Raw genomic sequence first — 25,129 nt, 5'->3', positions numbered from 1 at the left:
ACGTTATGGGAGCCTGAGCAGGCCAATACATACCCCAAATTGGGGGGAAATTAGTGGAGTTTGGTTGATCACCACAGATTGGCATATCACAAAGAGACTGATATGCCAATCAGTCTCTTACCTCCTTTCAGGGTTCGGAGATTTCCTAGACGGGGAGTATTTATCACAAAGTGACAAAGCACCCTCCCCCGCCACCACACACACACCCAGTTTGGAAGGTTCTGGTTCCTATTTGCCTTGTATTTGCATAATTAACAAGAATTACTCAGCCGGGGCAACATGGTGAGACCCCATCTCCACAAAAATAAAAACAAAACAAAACAAAACAAAAAACTAGCTGGGCATGATTGTGTACACCTGTGGTCCCAGCTACCTGGGAGGCTGAGGGGGGAGAATAGTTAGCTGTGGTTGCACCACGGCACTATAGCCTGAGTGAAGGAGTGAGATCCTGTCTCAGAGAAAGAAAAAAAGAAGGGCCATTCAAGTGACTTCTTTAATAATAAGAAAACGGTTTGTAGAATATTTTTCATGCCCAGTTATAGCATTAAAATTGGTGAGAATAATTTCTTTAAAGTTTTTTTCCTTTATCACCCTATTAAGAAACTGTTGCTTTAATCATATTACTATAATTATTGTTTAATGGCAAGGGGATCTGATGTCCCCCTTATTCAACTTACAGAGTAAAACAAAAAAAATGTTCTCTACTAAGGAATATGATAATATTCTGGAAAACATCTAATTAATAAAATAGAACTGAAAGACCAAAGACTCTGAAGATGGAAAATGCTTTCTTCTCTTTTTTCTTTTCTTTTGGCTTGCTTTTCTTTTAATTGCTTTTATAGAGAAAATATAACTAAAAGTAATGTCAAATGAAATAATGCATTGCTTATTAAAAATACATACTGAAAATATGCACTGTCAATTTCAGATACTCGATCATTTTTATATTATTTGGCATACAGCCTACTTAATTCTGTAAGTGGCAACGTGTCTCCAACCCTGATAGAATATATTTGTCTATTTGTTGTTTTCATTTTATATTATTAATACAATGTTCAAAAATGTAACAATCTTCATTGATTAATATGGAAAAGGTAATGGGGGGAAAACAATTTTTTTAATTTCATTCCATTGGTAAGGTTGTGACTGTCTTTACACGGAGTGTAACATTCATTTCAACTGATTCTCTGCCATGAAAACAAAAAGGAATCTTTGATTCTTTGTGTATTCACCCAAAGATAAAGGTATGTTTAAGATGAAATATGCTCTTTTTCTTTGCTTCTTTGTATGTGACCTTGTATTAAATTTTTAAAAATTTGAAAACATGCAACATTTTGCAATTTTCTTTTAACTATACCTTATATACGGCCCATGGGAATTTTGTCAAAAAGACTCTGCCGTAGGCAAGAAGTTCAGAGGACATCCCTTGAGGCTTCCTTTCTTATTCCCTTCAAACTCTCCAAAAACCTCCAAGAGCCAAGAGCCAAGTCAGCCTTACTTCCGAACACCAGGCAAGAACAGTAAGGCCACCAGAGTCCCTGGTTAGATTTCTTTGCTAATCTTTTACCAAACCCTTATATTGTTGCCTTTATATAGTTGGTAGATGTAACACATCTTCAATAGGCAGCCTCGTGTCTAAATCTGGAGTCCCTTCTCTGCCTGCAGGAAACTGTATTTTCCCTTGTCTTTCAGAGAGTCTGTCCTTTCCTCAGGTATGAGAGTGACACGAAGGACAGTGCCTTCCAGGTAGCAGGTCTAGCTGGGAAGTGAAGGCTTCTCTGCAGGCAAAATGAAAGCATGTTTACCACACATGCTATGGAATTAGACTTGGAAAAACAAACAAACAAACAAACAAAAACCATTTTCTATCTATGAGTAACAACTTAAAGTGGGTCCAATGTGAATTTATCACTCCCTTGGGATTGCTTGACGAGATCATTATTTCCTGTGTTACCTCATCAGCATCATGTCTTACCACCAGCATCACACTGAACACTGTGAATGCCTCTATCGCTGTACCCGAAGCCATGTGTTTTAATTATCTCAACATTTGTCTATCTTCTCTTTTGTACTGTGAGCTTTTTAAGGTAGACTAAGTCATCACTTGATCCTTGGAGCCTACTGCATAGTTCTTCTTCAATAAATGTTTGAACTAATTAAATTAATTAATTCAATGTAGGTCTACGAAGGTGCAGGGGAAGAAGTACAGAATCTAGAAAGCATAGGTAAGTTATATTTATGAATGAATAAGTTGCAAGCTCCAAGTATCAATCTTAGAAACAAGTGCATGAGTTTATTATAAAGACGAAGATATAATAATGCCCAAGGTCTAAATGTGCTATTGAGGTTAAAACAACAACCAAAATACAGTAACAACATACTGGCTGTTATCTGTTTGGCTACTGAAAAAGAAAGCATACCTCTAACATATCAAATGCATAGTACAAATGTATATTATATAATTTATTGTTAGCAAATGTAACATATCAAGCACATTAAAAGTGATAAACCTCACAAAAATCATAAGCTATTTGATAAGCCAAAGTTATTGAGAGACAAAGGTTGAAATGATGAAATTTAAAAGAAATAACATGGCCAGGCGCAGTGGCTCACGTCTGTAATCCCAGCACTTTGGGAGGCCGAGGCTGGTGGATCACTGTCCTGGCTAACACGGTGAAACCCCGTCTCTGATAAAAATACAAAAAAGTAGCCAGGCATGGTGGTGCGAGCCTGTAGTCCCAGCTATTTGGGAGGCTGAGGCAGGAGAATCGCTTGAACCCAGGAGGCAGAGGTTGCAGTGAGCCGAGCACTCCAGCCTGGGCAACAGAGCAAGACTCCATCTCAAAACAAACAAACAAAAAAAGAAATAATACTATGGAAAACCTGAAGATATTGTAGGGGCAGAAAACAAAAACTAAAACAATTTAATAAAGTGAATGGATAATAGATTCAGAGTAGTTTAACACAGGAATACGAATTTCTCTGGAAGCACACCCCTAAATTCAGAAGTTTGGAAAATTCTTAGGCAAAAATAAGAGGTAAATGATAATGAATAATTTTAATCAATTACCAGAGAGTTTTAAAGAAGTCTAAGTACTTTATATATTGATTCAATTTACCAAGAAAATGTATTTTACATATTTATTTGACAATAAATATTTTACGTTTATTTATCAACAATGGTTGTTTACTACAGCTGATTCCATGTGCTTGTTTTTCCCTCTCATTTGAACCTACCACAGTCTGGTTTCTGCACCAGAGCTCCATGAGATAGTTCTAGTTAAAATCACTAATATCCGGATGTCACTAAATTTTAGGAAATTCTTAAATCTCCATCTTGGCCTCTCAGCACCATTTAAGCCAGGCATAGCCCCTTCCTTCTTTAAAACAAAACAAAACAAAAAAACCATTTTCCTGGTTTTCCCCATCTTCTCTGGCCATTGCTTATCAGTCTTCTTCGATGACTCTTCTTCCTCTAGCCTTCCCCTAAAGATAGGGAATTTCTGTCTCCTATCTCTAGGGGATAGAGGTTTGTTTTGCAGCCCTCTGGTTTATATTTCTATACTAGGCAATTACATCTTCTCCCAAGAATTCCACTGCCATGAGTACTTTGCTAACTCTCCAATTTCTATCTCTACCCCAGACCTTTCTTCCAAGCTCCTGGCTGTATTACCAATGTTCTACTCAACAGCTCCATTTGGATATCTCAAGTAAATAAAAAACGTGCCATATTAAAAATCCAACTCATCATCTTACTCCATGAACGTGCCTTTCCTTTAGTCTTTCTTACCTCAGTAAATGGTGTCAAAATATTCTACATTGAGAAAGCCACATATAATGACAGTAACAAATATATAAAGTGCTCTCTACAAGCCACTGTGACGTCTTGATAAGGCCAGTGAATTTTTATTTCCTTCTGTCCACTCTCTACATAGTCATCAGAGCCGTTTCTTTTTTTATTTTTAATGCAAATATGAGCATGTGACTTCTCTGCATTATATGTCTTCAGATTGGCTTTGAGTTTAAATCCAATAATAGTATTACAGACTACAAGGCACTGAAGAATGTGAACCCTGCTTCATCTTATACCACTCTCTTGGGTGGTGCTCTTAGCTCCAATCACAATGGCCTTGAATTCACCTTCCTTCTCATGACAAGGGTTTTGAAAATGCTGCATATTCTGCCCAGGTTACTCTAATTCCAGGTTTTGCTCAAGCCCCCTTCCCACATTCTGTCCAACTAATAATACCTTTTTCTCTTTCAGATTTTAATTTAAAGAAATACTGTACACCCCTTTTACCTAGATTGAGGTCTTTAAATACCAATTGAGTATCTCTTATCTGAAATGCCTGGAACTAGAAATATTTTGGATTTTAGATTTTTAAAAAATTTTTGGAATATTTGCATTACTTGTTGAGCATCCCAAATCAGAAAATCAAAATTCTAAAATGCTCCAGTGAGCATTTCCTTTGAATACCATGTCAGCACTCAGCATTCTGGATTTTGAATTTTCAGGTTTGAGATGCTTATCTTGCACCAAATCTCAGGAACAGTAACCCATGATCCTTGGAGAAACAGCTCACCCCAGGTTTAGAACAGAAAACTAACAAGTGAACCTCTGACATTTTATCATGCTAGGAGTAAATAGGCTATCAAAATCTATTATGTTCACGTCAAAAGGTCTCAGAAACCACCCTGAGGTCTTAGTCACTTTTGGAGGGTGAAGGCACCAACTCACTATTCCAAAAATTTGTAAATAATGAGAACGATGCATTTATCCTCCCCTTTCTTTATGAACAGTATTTAGGGATAATCAAATAGTGGACGAAGGGAAGATTTTCATAAGATAATAATTTTAGCTAATAAATTCAGACAAAAAATGACAAAATGTGAAAACCAGCATTTTGCAAATCCTACAGATACAATGGATCCTGGCAATAATTATGAGGGAAAAGTTGATCAGAAACTTCACAAACATCAGATCAGGCTGAAAACACCTAAATCACCTGATACACGGAACTATCACTATAAGTTTAAGTGTAGTGATAGCACATGTGAGCATTCCCACCACATAGTACATCACACACTTGTACTGATAGTGCACTGGAGCATCCAGTGGGGCACCCAGTCTTTATGTGTCTGCTGATATAAAGCAGTAAGAAGGCCAAGTGCGGTGGCTCACGCTTGTAATCCCAGCACTTTGGGAGCCCGAGGTGGGCGGATCACGAGGTCAGGAAATCGAGACCACGGTGAAACCCCATCTCTACTAAAAATACAAAAAATTAGCCGGGCGTGGTGGCGGGCGCCTGTAGTCCCAGCTACTCGGAGAGGCTGAGGCAGGAGAATGGCGTGAACCCGGGAGGCGGAGCTTGCAGTGAGCCGAGATCGCGCCACTGCACTCCAGCCTGGGTGACAGAGCAAGACTCCGTCTCAAAAAAAAAAATAAAATAAAATAAAGCAGTAAGAAGCACCAAGCAATGTGTAGGCAGTATTGATGCCCACCACATCGAACCTGAATTTATTCAAGGATCTAGATTAACAACCAATTTACAAAAATGTGGGGTATTGAAGAACATGCTACACAACACCACCAGTATGCAATCTACCCAATTTAGAACACGAAAAATACTCCAGGAGAAATTAATTCATTTCCACAAATAAGTGTGTGTATGGGGGTGGGGGGTGAGTGTAGGGGGAGAGAGACTGCTATCCATTTGAAAAGACTTTTCATATAAACCAATACATGGATCTTTATTGAATCCTGATTCCAATAAACCAACCCTAGAGACATTTTTTGAGATAAGTAGGGAAGTTTCAAAATGAATTGAGTTTTAGATAATATTAAGAATATTTTTATGTGTTATATTGATATTTGTTTAAAACAAAAGTCCTCATTTATTAGACAGACTATCAAAGTACCTATGAGTGAAATGACATGATTTCTGAAACTCGCTTTAAAATACTCTAGACACTTTGGGAGGCTGAGGCGGGTGGATCACTTGAGGTCAGGAGTTCGAGACTAGCCTGGCCAACGTGGTGAAACCCCATCTGTACTAAAAATAAAAAAAAGTTACCTGGGTGTGGTGGCACACTAGGGAGGCTGAGGCAGGAGAATCACTTGAATCCAGGAGGCGGAGATTGCAGTGAGATGAGATCGTGCCACTGCACTCCAGCCTGGGTGACAGGGCAAGACTCCATTTCAAAAAGAAAAACAAAACAAAAAACTCTAGAAAAAAAATTTAGAAGGAATTGATGAAACCAGATTAGCTAAAAGTTGATAACTATTGAAGTTGGGCAATGGATACATGGGAATTCATTGTACTCTTCCCTCTTCTTTGATGCATGTTTAAAACTTTGCATATTAAAATATAAAAAATAAAAATAAAAACAAATTAAGTTAAAAATAATTGGTCCTCACAGAAGTCATTACTGAATCTCTTTCCACCAGACTGGGCTGGCCCCACCACTGATAATACAGTTTTATGGTATCATTTAAGTTACTTCTAGAGAAAAGCTATCGCATATGCAATAAGCACTCAAAAATCATTATTAAAACAATTTTCAATTTCTGGTAGAAAATACACTCTCTGAAGTTGAGACCACTCTGGTTTATTTACTGCTGTATATCCTAGGGCCTAACACTGAGTGTTGCATATAGTTGATACTAAATATGTAGTTGAAAACATAAACTTGCCCTAACTAATTTATCTGTGTACTCAGTCCATGTTACCCTTCTAGTAATTTAGTTCCAAATTTGTGGCACATTAATATTAAATTGTATATATCTCTATGCATCTATTTTATTTTTCATGATTTTAAACTACTTCTAATGCATATCATGTTGATCTTTACTTATATTTTAAGCCCACTTAAGTTATTTTTAAAACCAGACAAAATAAAAATAAAACAGGTTTACTTATTTCTTTCAGCTCTCCAGATATGAGAGTCAATTTATTCTCACATATATTTTCAGAGCACAATACTGGTACAAGGAAATCAATGCCAATAATCCCTGGTCCAATATAAATATTTAATACATAATTTTGGATTTCATTTGTTTGTTGTTTTGTTTTGCTTTGTTGTTGTTGCTGTTTGAGACAGGGTCTCATTCTGTTGTTCAGGTTGGAGTGCAGTAGCAGGATCACATCTCACTACAGCCTCAAATTCCTAGGTTCAAGCAATCCTCCTGCCTCAACCGGCCAAGTAGCTTGGACCACAGGTGCCAGTCACCACGTCTGGCTAATTTTTTAAGAATTTTTTGTAGAAATGAAGGTTACACCATGTTGCCCAGGTTGGTCTCAAACTTCTGGGCTCAAGAGATCCTCCCACCGAGGCATCCCAAAGCACTGGGATTACAGGCATGAGACACCGTGCCTGGACAGTGCATACATTTTAATAATGGAGGTTATAAAAAGAATGGCAAAGATATTTCTTATATACCAATTCCTACTGACTGGTAGTGTCTTTCTAAAGTGCCCTGTTGAGATGCATTCTAAGCTGAATTATGGGTCAATGAGAAAGAACACAGTAAAACCCTGTTAGTGGACACAACTGGGGTGGGTAGTGGTTATTCAAACCATAGAAATATTTTTTAAATAGCGTTATAAGCATTATATTTTACTTTATAATGCATAAAAGCATGAAACTTTTGATATAGGGTCTAGAATTTTATATAGACCAACCAATTTGTGTTTCACTTCTATAAACAGCATTCACATCCTTCATGTATGATTTCTAGTTTGTTTCATTAGAATGGAGGATGTAAAAGCTTGCAAAGCTATTTAAGTGAAGTTTCTTTAATATTTTGTAAGATTTTTCTCGCAAATTATTCAAAGTTTTTTGACCATACCTACATTTTTTAGTGATTTTCCTTTAGCCAGTCTTTTGAAGGTTTCAACATAGTTTTCATAGAAATAATATATTTTTTGTGAACATATTTCATTGGTTTAGACAATATTTAAAACAAATTAAAAATTATAGTAACAAGTATGCCTGGGAAGCATACAAGTCACTGCCCACATAGTTTCTTTCTAACTCCTGGCTCCTGTGTCAGTTTGCTGAGTGGCTGAAATAACAGGAATTCACTGTTTCACAGTTCTGGAGGTTAAAAGTCCAAGATCAAGGTGTCAACAGGATTGGTTCCCTCTGAGGGCTGTGAGGAAGTATCTGTTCCATGCCTCTCTCCTCTAGCTTCTGGTGGTTTACTGGCAATCTTTAGCTTTCCTTGGCATGTAGAAGTATCACTGGGGTCTCTGCCTTTATCTCCACAAGGCGCTCTCCTGCATGTCTCCCAGAGAAGACCAGTTACACTGGATTAAGGGTCCACCCTACTTTACTACAACCTCATCTTAACCAATTATATCTTCAACAACCCTATCTCCAAAGAACACCACATTCTGAGGTACTGAAGGTTAGAATTTGAACATATAAATTTGGCGGTATAGAACTCAACCCAAAATAGCTTCAATCAGTAAGTTTTAGAGAGGGATGGAAATTGTAGTTTAGTTGAGGGAGCTTCTACTGTAAATAATTAGTGAACTGTCATATATTTGGGGGACCATAAGATAATTATAAAATTTGACACTGTATCCATTTTCCAGTACCGTGTCTCATGAAAAGGTCACTGCAATGAAAAGGTCCAAGGAAAATTTATCTCAAATTCATTATCTTTAACTTGAATTTCTCAGTTTAACTTATGTAAACAAATTAGATGTTTGCAAACTCTAAAACAAGCCACTATTTAAATACTTAGTTCCCATTCTTATACAGCTGAAGAAGTATAATCATCATAATAGTAATAATAAATTGGAATACTTTATAAAATTGTTTATGAATCAAAGACATTAGCTGTCTTTCCAAACAGTGATCCAACCTACTTTTTTTTTCTTTTTGGTTGTGTTTATGTCTGTCCTAATTCTATATGAGAGTGCAAACTGGAGTAGGGAATAAAAGAGAACTTTTTTACTGTGTTCATGTGGCATTCTGTTCTACAAAGGGTCAGGCTTTCATCTTTTAATCCGATATCCACTTAACTACACTACAGAAGATTTATTTTTTACCCCCTCTTGTTTCATAAAGGGCTCAAAAGTCTGTACCAGTTTTTGACACTTTGTTATAATATTTTCCTGACCCCCCCATACACACACATGTGAGCACACACACACATACACACACATTCCTCTCTGCCTCATTTTCATATGGACACAAAGCATTGAGATAAAATGATGGTTCATTATAGTGGTACAGAGCTCTTATCTTCATCCGGCAAGAGTCATTTCCTTCCAAAGATTGAAATGCAAATGTGAAAATTAATGATAACTGCATTATCTGATAGCAGAGATAATACCAATTCACTGTCAGAGTAATACACAGTCATTCTAGGATTTCCTCCGCTTCTCACAATATTCTTCTTACTGTCAGACTATATCTATGGTTAACTATGTTTCATAGGTTTCTGTTAATTTACTTCAAATGGCATTTCCCAGATCTTATATCTACCACATTTTCCCAATCAAAAAGGAAACGAAATCAGAACTGTAATCTTCAGGCCCTTCTTTGGACTAGTAAAGAGGGGGAAAAGCTGTATCATTAAGTATGTGCTTCTATCTCATAGTGGTCTTCTGGCTACAGTTTTCACTTTATGCAAAAGTGATCATCTTACTAGTTTAATTTAAAGTACAAAGCAGAACTTGCCTGATCATCTGTATATATCCATAATGTTGAACAGCAACTGTATAAAGCAACTTATTTACAGATATCTTGGCCAATTTTTAGTCAAGACGCAACAAGTAGACAGGTCTGATTTTGCCCTAGACATATATTTTTGAAAATTTATTTACATTAAAAATTCTTGAATTGAATCATGTTTTAAGTCAGGTGGAATAGAACATACTTAACATAATATTACGATGACTTTTACATTGCAAAATCATTTTGCCAAATTAACTCACTGCAACTAATGTTTAACAAGGACTTATTACATGTAAGGCATTGTAATGGCCACACAGGTACAATTGCTGAAATGATAGTAAAAGTAATATTAAGAGTAATTAATTGAGCACTTAGAAAGCTCTGAGCTCCATGCTTTAGATGTAAAATCTCATTAATGAGGTAGTTATTATTATTAGCCCTATTTTACAAACAAGGAAACTGAGGCCTTGGAGTGTTAATAGCTTGCTCAAAGTCACAAAATTGATAAGTGGCAGAGCCAAGATATAAACAGAGGGAATGTTTTTGGTCTTCTCCATTCATGACATTACCCCAAAATAATTTACCTTTGATGGATACTCTGACTTATCAGCGTAGCAGCAAGTGTTAATATTTGCAAATGTATAATACAAAAACTGATTACTAATTTTATTCTATTAATTCATCAAGTCATCAATACAGTGTTTGATTTTCTACTTCATTTTTATTGAAATGACCCAAAGCTTAACATATAAATATTAAAATCTATTTAAACAGAAGTATGTACTTATCCTGAAAAGTTTGTGTCAAAGAATTTCAATACCTGCTCAAAATGTTATACCTGTGTATGCCTGCATTAACACATGTTATTGGGGGGGTACAGGAACTTATTTGCATATTTAAGTAGCATGATATTTTCCTTTATTAGAGCTCCTGGAAGTTTCAATTATAGCTGCTATAAGCCTGATGATAAGACCAAGATTTCATGCAATATTGTATCAGACAAATCAGATTTTCACTATTCTCAAGTGCAAAAAGAAGTAACCATGTAAGGTAATTCAGAAAATTAGCATACTGAAAGTTGATGTAAGTAAGATGTGACTTTTAAGGAGCTTGTTTCATAAAGGTAGATGACAGATTTATAAAGATTTACCTAAATTTTCTTTCCCTAGTCTCCTTCTAAATATGAGTACATAAAACAGACTTCGGTCATGGAATGTGGTTCTTAAGATCGCCAGGGATGTAAACGCTATTTTCAAAATAAGGTCAACATTTCAACCATTGGTCAATCTGAAAGGACAGAGTGAAAAGTGTTTATCAAAGTTCAGTCCTAGGGTAAGGGAAGACCACTTACATTTAGCAAGTCCTATTCTCTCCCAAGTTCCGTGCTGGACACTTTGTAAATATCATCTCTTTCAAATTTCATCCAAATCACAGTATTTCAAGCTATTATTATTCCCATTTTAAAGATAAGGAAACTGAAGCTTGGCCTGAACTTCTGAAATTAACATGCCAGAATCTAAAATCTGTACATTTCATTCTGTAGTTTAAACCATACTCTACTCTCCATTCTATGAGATGCTTAATTATTGCATCAGTGACTCAAATATGGTACATGAATAATTAAAGAAACCTACAGGAGGGAAATGACATCAAAAAAATGAGAATACGGACAGCATCATGTTACACCTTGAACTTCTCCCAAGTGCTTTAACAATTATTACAATAAATGCAAGATAAATATTGATTGAATAATTAGACGTATAAGAATATTGGTAAACTGAAGAACTTGTGAGAGTGATAAAACAAAAAATTTGTGAGGACAATCAAAGAAAAGAAAAGATGTTTACTAAAAAGAAGACAGATGAGATAAATAAAATATAGGCAAAGACAGATGAAAAAACCAGAATAGTGAAGAGCAAATGTTCTGTGAATTAGATTCCAAGCAAAGAAGTGTCCAAGTAAAATTTTGTAAGCAAGAAAGAACAATTAAATTAAAAAACAGATGTGAGAGGAACTGAAATAATGAGATAATGACTTTTATATTGGCCTGAACCTTACTAGCTTAGTGTGTCTAGCTTTTCATTCAAACCATGAAAGATTTATATGAACTTGAAGTATACTTAAATAGGAATCAGAAACATTTAAACATGAAAGAATTTCACCATATAAATGTTTACATGTAAGATAATTTTCTTAAAGATTGTTTAGGTTCCACTTAATCATAACAGCTAACAAAGGTGTGAGCAATAGTGATAACAAAACATATCTTTTAGTTGAATAACATAAGGAAAAAAGTACTTTCCACTGTGGAATCTGCATTTGATAAAATGGAACACTTCAGACGACAGTTGATTCATTATTTGATTCAGCCATCAATAAAAGATTGTGTCGTCAATCAAACTCTTTTAAAAAAAGATAAATCCTGATCCATCTTAAATGACGTCAGCTCTATGCCTCAAATTCTTTAGATAATTTCCCCGTCCTTTGACTCTGTTCTATTTTTAGAGAAACTCATCTCTCTTAGGGTGACTGTCAGAAGTGAGGTGGATAACCTTAAAATTAAAAGACCTTGAAATCCAAATCTGTTTCAATACCTCATATCTTAATCAATAATTTGCGGCTAAACTCAATTAGTATGACAAAAGTTTTCTCTTTATTTCATCAGATATACTACTGGGCATTAGAAACTCTAAGAAGAATTTTAAAAGGTTCGGCTTCAAGACTCAACAACTGCAAAGCCACAATAATGATCACTGGCATTTTATGTATATGTTCTGATTTAATTCTCTAAGAGTTGTTAATATTATTTTCTATTTTTTACAAATGAGGATATAGGTAAAGAGAGAACAGGTTTTTGGGTTTTTTTTGCCAAACTTCCAAATTTTTTGCCAAAAACCTCCCAGCTAGTGAGTATTAAATCCAGAATTGAACCCAAACCCATGGAATCTAAAGCCTATTTTATTTTTTTATTAATTTTTAATTTGTGTGGGTATACAGTAGGTGTACATATTCATGGGGCATATGAGATATTTTAAGACAAGAAAACAATGTATAATAGTCATATCAGGGTAAATGGGGTAACCATCAGTAAAGCCCATTTTCCAGTGTTTGGAAACTGTCACTAAAAGTTGCACAATTTTCTCTCTGACTACAGTTGGAAAATGCCAATACTATTTCATTAATAATAAAACTTGCAGTAGTAATATCGAAGTAATTGCTGTTTATGCAATAGTGAAAGCACAAAATAACCCCTACTTTCCCCCAAATCTCCTGATTAAAGGAAATTAATGAATATTCTACCTTGAAAAGTAAATAAATAGGTATTATTTTGTTGTGAATCAACTTCAATTCAGGGATTTTCATAATAATAAAACACTTTTTTTGGCTAAATGTGTATAGAGAAAAAATTGTTATTTATTTTATAATAGACAAAGAAGAAATTTTTTTGTAGGCATACCTGCTTAGAGACATATTTTCTCTTCAAAGTTTTGTCATAACCATATGTGCCCAGAAAAGAGTATAAAGTTTTTTTACCAATATCAAATAAATAAAAACAACATTAAATTAAATACATTAAATAAATTTAAACGAAAATGGAAAATTCTTCATTTTGAATGACAGCATAATTCTTCACCTTGTTCACTTTCTCTCCCTCTCTTTTTTTAGCCACAAATACAACTTCATTTCTCGAAAAGCTTCCTGAAAAAGGTAGCACTGGGTGTACAGCATGTGTTTGGCATTTTATCCCCTAAAATTTGCTTACTTACTCACAAGTCGCTGGAAAAGCTATGTGCCCCAGACATAAACAAAGATAAAAACCTACTCCCTACAAATTTTCCCCATCGTAAGAGTAAGCCAGAATGTACCTTTTCGCAAGCAGGCGTATCTAAAAGGCCAACTAAACTTTTAAATGTAAAAACACTTCTAAATTAACATATACATACTTAATTCTATGAATAAAGAACTATCGCCGAGCACGGTAGCTCACGCCTGTAATCCCAGCACTTTGGGAGGCCAAAGCGGGCGGATCACGAGGTCAAGAGATTGAGACCATCCTGGCTAATATGGTGAAACCCTGTCTCTACTAAAAATACAAAAAATTAGCCGGGCGTGGTGGCACACACCTGTAGTCCCAGCTACTTGGGAGGCTGAGGCAGGAGAATCGCTTTAACTTGGGAGGCGGAGGTTGTGGTGAGCCCAGATCATGCCACTGCACTCCAGCCTGGGCGACAGAGTGAGACTCCGTCTCAAAAAAAAAAAAAAAAAAGAAAAGAACTACAAGAGGCTGGGTGCAGTGGCTCATGCCTGTAATCCCCTTGGGAGGCTGAGTCAGGCAGATCATTTGAGCTCAGAAGTTTGAGACTAGCCTGTGCCACATGGTGAGACCCAGTCTCTACAAAAAATATAAAAATTAGCCAACTGTGGTGGTGCATGCCTGAAGTCTCAGCTACTTGCGGGGCTAAGGTGGGAGGATCACTTGAGGCTGGGAGGTGGAGGCTGCAGTGAGCCGAGATCATGCCACTGCACCCCAGACTGGGCAACAGAGTGAGACCCTGTCTCAAAAAAAAAAAAAAAAGGAACTATAATATATGAAAGTTCACTCACTGTTTTTAAGTTAAAGGTAACCTCCATGACAAAACCTAGATGTTTGGAAAATCTTTTTCCTATTTTTTTTAATCTAGGGTATCCTTCCCCACATTGAGAAGAAGCATCATGCCATAAGGTGAAAATGCCAGAAGGTTATATTTTCCTTCAAACTCTTAAAATGTGGTAATAAGGTACTTTAAATATAATACGTTTTTGATATAAAATCTTGTATAGCATTATGTTACAGTATACAGAATACAAACATTTGTGTGTATGATGAATAACATTAGAAATGACATCATAATAATCAGATATACTGTATCTTCATTTTTGTTTGCATTATATTTTCCAGCTGCTGGTTTCAGAAAATTACTGCTGGAGTTCGTCTCTTCTTCACGTACAGCAGAGAGCAATTTGCAAAGTCATGCAAGGGTGAAAATGTGATTGAAATATAGGGATCTTTCTTAATGAAAAATGTTACTGCTTTGGAAATTATGGCTAAAACTATTTCAGAACTCACTTATATTCTTAAACCTTGTGACATAATAGTCTCCATTTATAAATATACTATCAATTGTAAATTACTTGGCACCAAATATAAAGCCTTTTTTCTTCAGAGTTCTTTTGACTATTATATATTTACATACATTTATATTGGTGTGGTGGAGTATTTTGATCAGTTTTTGTCTTTCTTTAAATGATTAAATATCAAGATCTTTAAAATCAACTGTAATTTTCCTTATCAAAATGAAAATGTTACTCAAACATTAAATCAAAAGGGGGCATCTTTTGATATTTTCTAAACTTCTAAATATGTATTGAGGTTCAACCTATGACTTAAAACATGACTAAACTGAAAATGATAGTTCTTTGAAGTACTATTGTTTCTTGTTTGTAAGCTTTAATATTGTGCCCAATTTAAATTTGGATGTAGCTTAAAGATCCTTTGTTCAAAGAAGCAAGTAGAATTGACTAATTTTACATGAAGATGAAAGAAAAAAATGACAGAAACTTCAACCAGAGGTAGCACTTTGGTTTTTATAATTTACATAACAAAAATCTAAGAAGTATTTTTAAAATAATAATCTTTATTTAAACTCTCATGTAACCAGCACACACAAAAACATTTTTTGCAAGCTAACTAACGTTCAAGAAAAAAAGAAAAATGTGTATTTCTAACAGTAGTAAAGACGGTTGAATTTTAAATATTCTCTCTTACCTGGTCCATCCCAGTCGTCTGCCTCAACTCCAGGTTGCCCCGGTCTCTCTGACTGTGTGTCCCCATCTGATTCTGCTGTCTCCTGGATTCCTTCATCATCACCTGGAAAACACCAACACAAGGAGAGAAAGAAAATGAGCAAAGCTCTCTCTTTCACATTCACATCCTCATAAAGGGCTGTCCTTATCATATATCTAATTACAGGTTTGTTATACATATTGTCATTATACTAATAAATGTTCATGATTATTTTGATATCTATTATGGCTTCACAATAAAGAAAATCAGTATTTGTTATCAATAAATGAATGAAGTTAAGTACTATAAACAATAAAAACATTTCCATGTAAATTTTCCTTTGGAGTTATTAATATATATAAGAAGAAAATGAAACCGCAGTTTATAATTTTTTCTAATACTTTCAATACAGAAAAACCTAACTCATTTATTTCCAAATTATAACTTTTCTAAAGACAAGATGCAGATAAATGAATATCATAGAATAAGACATATTTATGGTTTTGGTTGAATTTAGATTACTCTGAAGAACACTTTTATTTTTCCCCAGCTTTATGCTTGCTAAGACTGAGTCTTATTTGTTTTAAAAATGTAGTATAAAAGGCCATGATTAAATGATTAGCCAGTGACTCAACTCCTCACAATAAAAGAAACTATAAACCTATATTTTTGCTTGAATAAATACAGCTAGTTTCTACAATTTTATGCCATCATTTTCACATTAAAAAGGCAGTAACATTCTGAGCAAAAATATAGTTATGGCAAAGGAGAAACCTTAATGATACAACCATATTTTAAAAGTAAAAAGTCTAATTAATGAGTACCTTCATTTTAAGTGATAATTTAACAAAGTATGTGCTGCTTTTAAGAAAAGTAGTCCACTTTAACATAATGCATACTTTAAAATATTAACTAATATTTTGCCATAAATGGTAATAAAATAAAAACAGAATAACAAGAAAGTATGAAGGCAAAAAAACATGAATACCAAAATCACAGCAACCATGCCTTGAATTTAATAATGCCAAGTTTTTTTGTTTTTGTTTTTGTTTTTTTGAGAAGGAGTCTTACTCACTCTGTCACCCAGGCTGGAGTGCAATGGTCCAATTTCAGCTCACTGCAACATCCACCTCCCAGGTTCAAGCGATTCTCCTGCCTCAGCCTCCCAAGTAGCTGGGATTACAGGTGCCTGCCACCACACCCGGCTAATTTTTGTATTTTTAGTAGAGATGGGGTTTCACCATGTTGGCCAAGCTGGTCTTGAACTCTTGACCTCAAGTGATCCACCCGCCTCAGCCTCCCAAAGTGCTGGGATTACAGGTATGACACCACGCCCGGCCAATGATGCCAAGATTTGTAAATTAAATTGCTTGCCTATCTAACTTTCTCTGAAGTATCCAATAACTATTTTCCAGTTTCCCAACTCTCTAATACCACTTAAATCTTTATATGATTATACAAAAAAAAAACCACTGAACTTCTAAAAACTTCCAAAGTTACTTACAAAATACAGAATTTTCAGGAAATCATGATTACGATAAATGACACTTAACATGATGTTAATGAGTTTTGAAGTTAAAATTCCATACATTTTCATTTCTATGTGTAGCTTCATAAAATGAATTTAAAAACTGTAATAAAGGTAAGGAGTAGGAATGTAGAAACCCAGGGTCAGCTCTGTTGAACTCAGTTTACTTAACAGAGAGTATGGATTCTAGTGGATATTAAAGAATAAAATACATAAACCACACCACTGAATCCCTTGTCTGAAATTGAAATATTTTTGAAAATATTTTTCCTTTCAGAACTATCAGAATGAACATCAATGAAATTCCTTCCATAAAATATTGAGCATCTACTATGTTTAAGGAACTGTGGTAGGTACAGGATGATATTTACAGAAAAAGACAGTCCCTTTTTGAAAATAAAAACACAAGGAGAGTAAGTTGACAAATGAAAATGCAAGGTAAGGTCCAAGGTTTTTTGTTTTTGTTTTTGTTTTTGATTTTGTTTTGTTTTGAGACAGAGTCTCGCTCTGTCGCCCAGGCTGGAGTGCAGTGGCGTGATCTCGGCTCACTGTAAGCTCCACCTCCTGAGTTCACGCCATTCTCCTGCCTCAGCCTCCAGAGTAGCTGGGACTACAGGTGCCCGGCACCACGCCCAGCTAATTTTTTTTTTTTTTTTTTTTTTTGTATTTTTAGTAGAGACGGGGTTTCACCATGTTAGCCAGGATAGTCTCGATCTCCTGACCTCGTGATCTGCCTGCCTCGGCCTCCCAAAGTGGTGGGATTACAGGCGTGAGCCACCGCGCCCGGCCCCAAGTTTTCAAAACAAATTTTTAAAACATTTTTAAAACAAGTAAGATCAAGTCTTAGCAAGCATAAAGGCACACCATAAAAAAGGCTCAGGAACAAAAAAGGGTTTATCTTCTGTGCCCCATTTTGCAGGTTACATAGACGCTAGCCCTGAACTAACCAAGTTCCCTTCTGCCTGACTGTACCTGCTCTGGCCCTTCTCTACTGAGCCTCCTCCTGCTTCTCTCAACCCAGAAACTTTGGGATGAAAGCCTGGTGAGCAGGAGGTTTATGGTATCCCTTTGGATTGGTCAGATCCCAGGCCATACCAGTAGTCTTTGAATATCACCCCTACCTACATGTAAGTACTGAACTAATGTCATGTAATTAGCAGACTGGCATAACTGGAATCACAATGTTAGCTGTGGTGGAGAACCCTAATGTCTCCTGGACATTCTCTGCTTGTCCCTTCTTGCTGGCCCCAATCCGCTCTCTTCCTTCTTGGCCCTGCTTTGTGACCCAGGGATCCTGAACTCCCAACACTGGGGCGCCCTTGGCCTCTGATTTTTTTCTTTCTTTCTTTCTTTTTTTTTTTTTTTTTTGTTGAGATAGAGTTTTCCCTTTTGCCCGTTCAAATTATCAGAATGAATACCAATGAAATTCCCTCCATAAAATATTTATTGAGCATCTACTATGTTTAAGGAACTGTGGTAGGTACAGTATGATAGTTACAGAAAATGACAGTCCCTTTTTGAAAATAAAAACACAATTAAGGAGAGTAAGCTGACAAATGAAAATGCAAGGTAAGGTCCAAGGGTTTTTTGTTTGTTTGTTTGTTTTTGTTTTGAGATGGAGTCTCACTCTGTCACCCAGGCTGGAGTGCAATGGTGTGAACTCGGCTCACTGCAACCTCTGCCTCCAGGGTTCAAGTGATTCTTCTGCCTCAGCCTCCCAAGTAGCTGGGATTACAGGCACACACCACCAGTCCCGGCTAATTTTTTTTTTTGTATTTTTAGTAGAGATGGGGTTTCACCATGTTGGCCAGGATGGTCTCGATCTCTTGACCTCGTGATCCACCCGCCTTGGCCTCCCATAGTGCTGGGATTACAGGCGTGAGCCACCGCTCCCGTCCCTTGGCCTCTGATTTCTGAGTTCAGCCACCGGAGGCACTGATAGCATAGCAGAGGATCAGAAGTAGGAGGAGAGAGAGGTCAGGTATTCATCCCTTATTCCCTTCCTTCTTGATGGTCTTCAGTTGCTAGCAGTGACTGTATCGCAGAATTAGAGCTCCTGTTCTATGGTGCCCTCCTGCTCCTGCATCTTCTCTCGTGTCTTTTGAGACTGGAAGTGCTAACAGCTTCCTACTGTGGTGAACCCTTAGATGCTTCCCATCCCTGGTTCGTTTCCCTAGTCCCGCCCACACCTTGTGCACTATCCCTTCACCAAAATCCCTTCAGTTAAACCCAGTGACCACATCATCAGTTTCCTGATGGACTCTTACTGATACACCCCATTTCTTCCCAACTTCTTATGCTACTTTTATGATTTGGGGCCAGTCACCATGTATGCAATATTTTGGGTGCTACTTTCTTTAAATTGACTCACTTTTTAATGACTTATTTCATAAACTAAAAAAAAAACCAAAAATGTATTTTAAAAACAAACAACACATATGAAAAACAAAAACTTTATCACTACCACAAAGGGAAAATCAGTATCACATGCCAAAAATAGAAAGTAATCACAAAACAGATTCAACAAAAATATAGATAATACTATTAAATGCTAGCTATCATGTCTATTTAGACTCTGAGTTTCTATCTCATTGCTTTGTATTAGAAAGAGTAGCAAGTACCAGAGGAGTATTTAAGTGATAAATGGTAATATGAAATTGAGACATTCTCACTGATATACAAAGAATGTAAGAAACTTGAGAACATTTTTACCATTGATTCAAGGCTATTTAATAAAATACCAGTGTACCATCTTAATCTTCTTGAGTGCCACTAGGGATACCTGACCCAATTTGGGGAAATGTTGACCTTTCCAACACTTAATTTTTCATGGAAGCTAGAATCTACACAATTATTTACCACTTAGGTGAGTGATCTTTTGATTACATTTCCACAGACTAAATGGAGTTTCACTCTGGGAGCTAATTCAGGGATGTATACTAAAGGAGTTGTTCTCCCCAGTGGTAAAGAATAGAGAATATACCCAACAGTTTTCAAACAGCATCCACTCCTTCCAAGCACTTTTCTTATTCCTTATGAATCTTGAAACACAGGGATTTGAGCACCAGAGGGGACTTTGGAAAACACGTAGCCCAAATTAGATCAATTTACTATTCAGGAAATTGATGCACAGATAGGGTCAATAGCTTATCCATGGTGTTACAGCTACCATATTAGTTTCTGCATAACGAACTTCCCCAAATCTCATGTTCCAGCAATAAGTGCTTCCCACACATCACAGGAGTGGCAGATTGAAGCAGTTTTATGTAAATCTCCTTTCCCCAACAAGCAGGACAGTAGGGCTATGGCATCATAAAGGCCACCAAGAACAGCAGTTTTTACAAGATTATAAATTAAATTTGAGTCTCCTAATTGCTAGTCTGGCATTCTTTCCAAAACATCCTTTCTCTTTACATCTCTCCTCCAGTTGAGGAGAGAACCATGAACACCTGAATAATAATCCCAGAGCAACCCATTAACAAACAACCATGAGGCCACACTGTTAAAAATTATATAGCCAAGGGCCCAGATAACAGAGAATAAAATCTAAGCAGAACCACTTAGAGCAGTTATTTTATATTCAGGTATTAACTGTACCATCCTTACATTCACATAAAGGAGTAAGCCTTCCTGCATCTTACTGTTACATTTTAGTTGGAAATATATGGTGCTATGCAAAATTCAATCAATCATTAACATTACTCACACATATTTTTGAAAATACAATGAGAAATATGAAAAAGAAAAAAAAAACAGTGCTTTCTGTTGAGGACCATATAATCTAGTTGGGGAAATAGGCAATATGCATGAGAGCAGTAGCCACTGATAAAAACCTACAATTAAGATAGTTCATGAATAATTCCAAGTGGTAAGACATAAAGTATAGAAATTCAGAGACCAGAAGCACAAAAAGAGACTGACCATGAAGAAGCCATACAATGAATTTAGGAGTTCTACCTTCATGTTGACTGCAATGAGATGCACTGGAGGTATTTCAGTGAGGGGACTGATATGACCCTGTGATACAAATACAGTAATCAACCTATATTGACTAAGTTCCTATGAACATACCTTATCAGACTTTGGGTCTTTTGAGTTCTCCCTTACTCATTTCATAACAACACTCATGTCGCAGACATTCTCTCTCCCAATTTTTGTGAGACCGTGGTTAAGTCTACCCCAAAATATTTTATTAGGCAAATTACATATTTTTGGAAGAAAAAATAATGAGAAAAAATAGAAAGGAGTGTGTCTGGAAGAATACATTGCCGAGTAATCAGAGTTAACCACAAAAATTAGAACTTAAAGAAAATGATCCAGTTCAATTGATAAATGTTCACCTCTGTTAAACAGAAGTGATACAAAGTGTTCTTTATTAGTTCATTAAAACACAGCTTTTTCAGGCCCAGGCACTGTGTTGGGCACTGAGAATATAAAACAAACGACTTCTCTCATCTATCACATACAGACCAGTGTAGGATACAGACAGATCAATAGGGAGTTGCAAGCTGGTGTGATGAGTGCTTTGCGGGGAGAAGTTCATGATAGGACAGGAGCACACAAGCATGACAACAAACCCAGACTTGATGCCACAGAAGTTTCTTGGAGGAAGAAACCAATAAATATCCGAAAATTTGAAGATGTGAAACTGAACATCTTGTTTAATATCCTGAGGCTACATGACTAGAAACAACTTTTTATTTTTTATTTTTATTATTATTATTTTTTTGGAGACAGAGTCTCCCCCTGCCAGGCTGGAGTGCAGTGGCACAATCTCGGCTCACTGCAACCCCCACTTCCTGGGTTCAAGCAATTGTCCTGCCTCAGCCGCCTGAGTAGCTGGGATTACAGATGTGCACCACCATGCCCATCTAATTTTTGTATTTTTAGTAGAGACGGGGTTTCACTATGTTAGCCAGGCTGGTCATGAACTCCTGACCTCTGGTGATCCACTCACTTGGGCCTCTCAAAGTGCTGGGATTACAGGCGTGAGCCACCACTCCCGGCCAGAAACAATTTTTAACATTAAAAATGGCAGCCACCTTCCCAAAGAGTCCTATAGGAAAAAGATTATGATAATTAAGTTACTGTGCAAGAAACATGGCATCTTGAAGGTGGTGAAGCTAGATAGTTCAATGATGTAAGAGTATAATCCAGAAGACGTTTTAAGATGCTAAAGAGTTTGAAAAGTACTTCAACTGTCTAATGGCTGAGTGAAGTCCTTTCCTTCATTCAGTATATGCCAAATTTACCCCTGATCATTCTCATCCAGAAAAAGAAAATGGCAAGATGAAAATATTGTAATTCAACCTATTAAGGGGTTGATTGAACTAGTAGTTTCATATGATTAAAAAACTTTCATTAAATGTCACTTAACTGCCAAATCAGAACTGTAGAACATAGATTTCAACTTGGTAGCAATACTCAGTATTGATAACCTAGATTCATTGAATGATTTGCTCCAATTTGTTTCATTCATTACAAATAATTAGAGATAATGAAAATAAGTATTGCTGAGTATTTAAAGAAGCACTACAAAAGTAGTTAAGTATACACATTTAACAGCTCAAAATAAATTACAATTTGCACCTATTTTAAGCTACTTATAAAACTAGGTAAGGGGTATGCAATACACATCACATTAATAAAAAAATTGGAGAGGAAAGAATAGTTTAAACTTTCTAATTATTTAATCTTTTCTTAAAGAAAGAATGCAAATAAAAAAGAAAGATGACTAAAACAAAATAATCTCATATGAAATGATAAATTTGGATGTAGAAAACAGAATGGATCAGAATTTAATTTATATTCATTTCAATATCTGCTATATGCAAAATACTGAAATCATAAAGATGAATAAGGTATAGATCATGTCATCAAGATCAGATTCTATATTAAATCTAAACATGGCTATCATCTCTTAAGCACTACTCAGCACTAGGTATACTGCTAAATGCTTTATAAACATCACATCAACAGCTCTGCCATGTATTAATATTCCTATAGTTCAGAAAAATAAACGAAGGGGGAGAGATGTGGAAAGATGCCCAGGCACACTGCTAGTAAGTGGCAGAACCAGGATTTGATGCCAAGTTAGTCTGACTCCAAAGACCACGCCCCTAACTTATTAGGACATTACCGTCGAAATCGACTACATGGCAAGCAACAGAGATAGCAGGATGTGATCTGACAGCTGCTTTCTCCTTATCATGTTTAAGTCCCATTTCTTCATTACGGTTGCATAATTTTTTTTTTTTTTGAGACGGAGTTTCGCTCTTGTTGCCCAGGCTGGAGTGCAATGGCTCAATCTTGGCTCACCACAACCTCTGCCTCATGGGTTCAAGCGATTCTCCTGCTTCAGCCTTCCCAAGTAGCTGGGACCACAGGCACACACCACCATGCCCAGTCAATTTTGTATTTTTAGTAGAGATAGGGTTTCTCCATGTTGGTCAGGCCGGTCTCGAACTCCCGACCTCAGGTGACCAGCCTGCTTCAGCCTCCCAAAGTGCTGGGATTACAGGTGTGAGCCACCGCGCCCAGCCGCTTGCATATTAAAATAAAATGTTTAACGGATTTGATCTTCATAAGCATTATTTTTTCCCTAAGGTTTACTATTTTACTTGGCACTTAGAAAAATCAACTACATACAAATGTCAATCAACTACCATTGCTCACTGAGCACTTAAAGAATTAGATTTTAGTTTCATTCTTTTTACCATAACTTACTGCAATATCATTTCAGCACATTATTTCCATTTAATAAATAAAATGTCATAATTTTCCAACTTTTAGACCCTTCATCTTCTAACTTTATCTCAGAAAACTAGTTCTTATTTTTATGGTAATGTTGTGACATAATTCATTTTTTAATGCTTTTTACTAATGAAAAATAAGTGATTAAAATAATTTAATCAAATGTGAAATCTTTGAATTACTTTTAAGAAACTATTTTTTTCTCACAATAGAGACTTGCTTCTTTCCTTCCAATATATTTATTCTCATGAAAAAGTTATAATTTTATTTTCATATTAACCCAAGCTTCTTCCTAGTTTAAATGAAATTGACTTTATTGACCAACTTTTTTTTATACTTCTATCCATTTTTGATTCTATGTTTGAAATCAGTACTCTAGAGTAGCTTAGGAAAACTGGAATGAATAATTAATAGCAAGATAATAACGACAAGTTTGTTAAGATACTGCTTCACCAGCTGTGTTGGTAGGAAGAGGAAAGGAAGACAGAAAAAAGATGCCAAGAAGAGAATTACAGAAAGAGCTAGGAACTCATTTGACATCCAGTCATTTACTTTCTAAATTTTTTATTCATATATACTTTTAAATAGAAATTTCAGTGTATTTTCAGCAAAGCACAAACATATTTAATGGGATAACCACTATATATATCCAGCGACCAATTCATAAAATGATGAAATGGAATAAATGTCAAGCAGTAACAAAATCTATATTTCTAAAATTATGGCTATGAAGTTAATGGTTTTCCGTTGCAAGATTAAACTCTTTTGTTACTCTTTTAAAAGATATCATACGCATTTTGTGGGCCTTTCCATTTTTCTTAGTCTAGGTTTCAGAATCAATGAGAGTCCTATAGGAGGAAATTGAAGGTGTTATTGAGCAATATAATGCATAGCATAAATGGCTCGGGGAAATGCACTTGAATATAGCCTTTGAAACACATGAAACAGAATCTTTAAATACCATATTAGGTATTGTTGGTAAGGTGGTAAAAGCAGTGGCTCCACTCGCCAGGCAAAAATAATTTATAAACCGCAAACAAACACCTTTTCACTGAAAGTTAAATACTTCTGTAGAAATTAAAGATTTGCCACATTCCGAGACAGTCACTTTTTCAGAACAGAATAGCAGCAGTGTTTGAAAGCAGTCATGCAAGCAAACAGCCCTTCTCAACCTTGCTCTTTTAATCCATGTAGTTCCTATCAATATTAACCTCTTATAGAAATTCTTGTACAATATAACTATAGAACTTTCTTGACTAGGAGTGTTACTGTAGCTGTTAGTCATCCCTATAATGTATTTTGCAATCAGCTAAATCATCAAAGTATTTTTTAAC

At 35.9% G+C, this 25,129-nt stretch overlaps 1 protein-coding gene across 4 annotated transcripts in view; it reads right to left on the bottom strand.

The window, feature by feature from the left end:
• ZFPM2 (zinc finger protein, FOG family member 2) overlaps window positions 1–25,129 on the bottom strand; it is a 483,171-nt gene that overhangs the window by 344,899 nt on the left and 113,143 nt on the right. For all 4 annotated transcript variants that reach the window (XM_032760240.2, XM_058443633.1, XM_032760241.2 and 1 more), the window contains one exon: window positions 15,497–15,598. In XM_032760240.2, coding sequence (XP_032616131.1) covers window positions 15,497–15,598 — 102 coding nt within the window. The remainder of the gene's footprint in view (window positions 1–15,496; window positions 15,599–25,129) is intronic.

This window comes from Hylobates moloch, unplaced genomic scaffold, assembly GCF_009828535.3.
Source record: "Hylobates moloch isolate HMO894 unplaced genomic scaffold, HMol_V3 SCAFFOLD_9, whole genome shotgun sequence".
NCBI lineage: Eukaryota > Metazoa > Chordata > Mammalia > Primates > Hylobatidae > Hylobates > Hylobates moloch.
The sequence above is the reverse complement of the archived record's forward strand: the minus strand, read 5'-3'. Positions and strand labels throughout refer to the sequence as shown.